The sequence below is a fragment of the Papilio polytes genome, unplaced genomic scaffold (genome assembly GCF_000836215.1).
Source record: "Papilio polytes unplaced genomic scaffold, Ppol_1.0 DF824269.1, whole genome shotgun sequence".
Classification (NCBI taxonomy): domain Eukaryota; kingdom Metazoa; phylum Arthropoda; class Insecta; order Lepidoptera; family Papilionidae; genus Papilio; species Papilio polytes.
The window spans coordinates 5,249,409-5,250,059 of NW_013524935.1; the positions used below are offsets into that span (position 1 = coordinate 5,249,409).

A 651-nucleotide genomic window follows, 5' to 3' on the forward strand; every position below is an offset into this window, starting at 1 on the left:
GTCTCTCTTAGTTTACCAAGAATGTTGCTAGCTTTAAAAATGACAAAACTAGTTTGACATATTTGACAGATGTAACAAATTATGATTAATTAAATTAAATAATATTATGAGGTTTTAGATTTAGTGTTGTTTTGTTATTATGAAGGATAAATAAAAGGAGAAATATTAATAATAATGGTTAAATGAGTAATATAATTAGGTGTGAGTGCAAGCATGATGGGCACTGTATTACTCATTTGAATATAAACATTTAAAAACAATAAATTCCGCCATTTTAGTTTAGGTTTTGAACCTAATTTTAAAGGTTCTAACTTTGAGCGGAACATAACCACACGAACGCCTTGCAATTGCCAACAAAATATGAACTGCAAACTTTTGACGTAATGTCACTTAATAATGTTGCCAGATAAAAAACAATTACCCGCCCAAACCAAGTCCTTTCCCTTTTCACTTTGAACATTATCACTTCCTAGTAGCACTTTGCACTATCACATTTTTTCTTTCACATAATTAAATTAAAACAACTACACGACGCGAGCATCGCTTACCGCAAACTAAAGTTATAAATATATTAAACGAGGTAATTGTCCAGAGGGAAAAACTGTTTAATAAATCGCACAGGACACATTGGCTGTGACACACCGACAATTG

The 651-nt window shown here is 31.5% G+C and overlaps 1 protein-coding gene across 1 annotated transcript in view; it reads right to left on the bottom strand.

The window, feature by feature from the left end:
- LOC106106018 (rho GTPase-activating protein 15-like) overlaps positions 1–651 on the bottom strand; it is a 12,527-nt gene extending 11,876 nt beyond the window's left edge. The window contains exon 1 of the mRNA XM_013286545.1: positions 422–651. Coding sequence (XP_013141999.1) covers positions 422–460 — 39 coding nt within the window. The 5' untranslated portion in view covers positions 461–651. The remainder of the gene's footprint in view (positions 1–421) is intronic.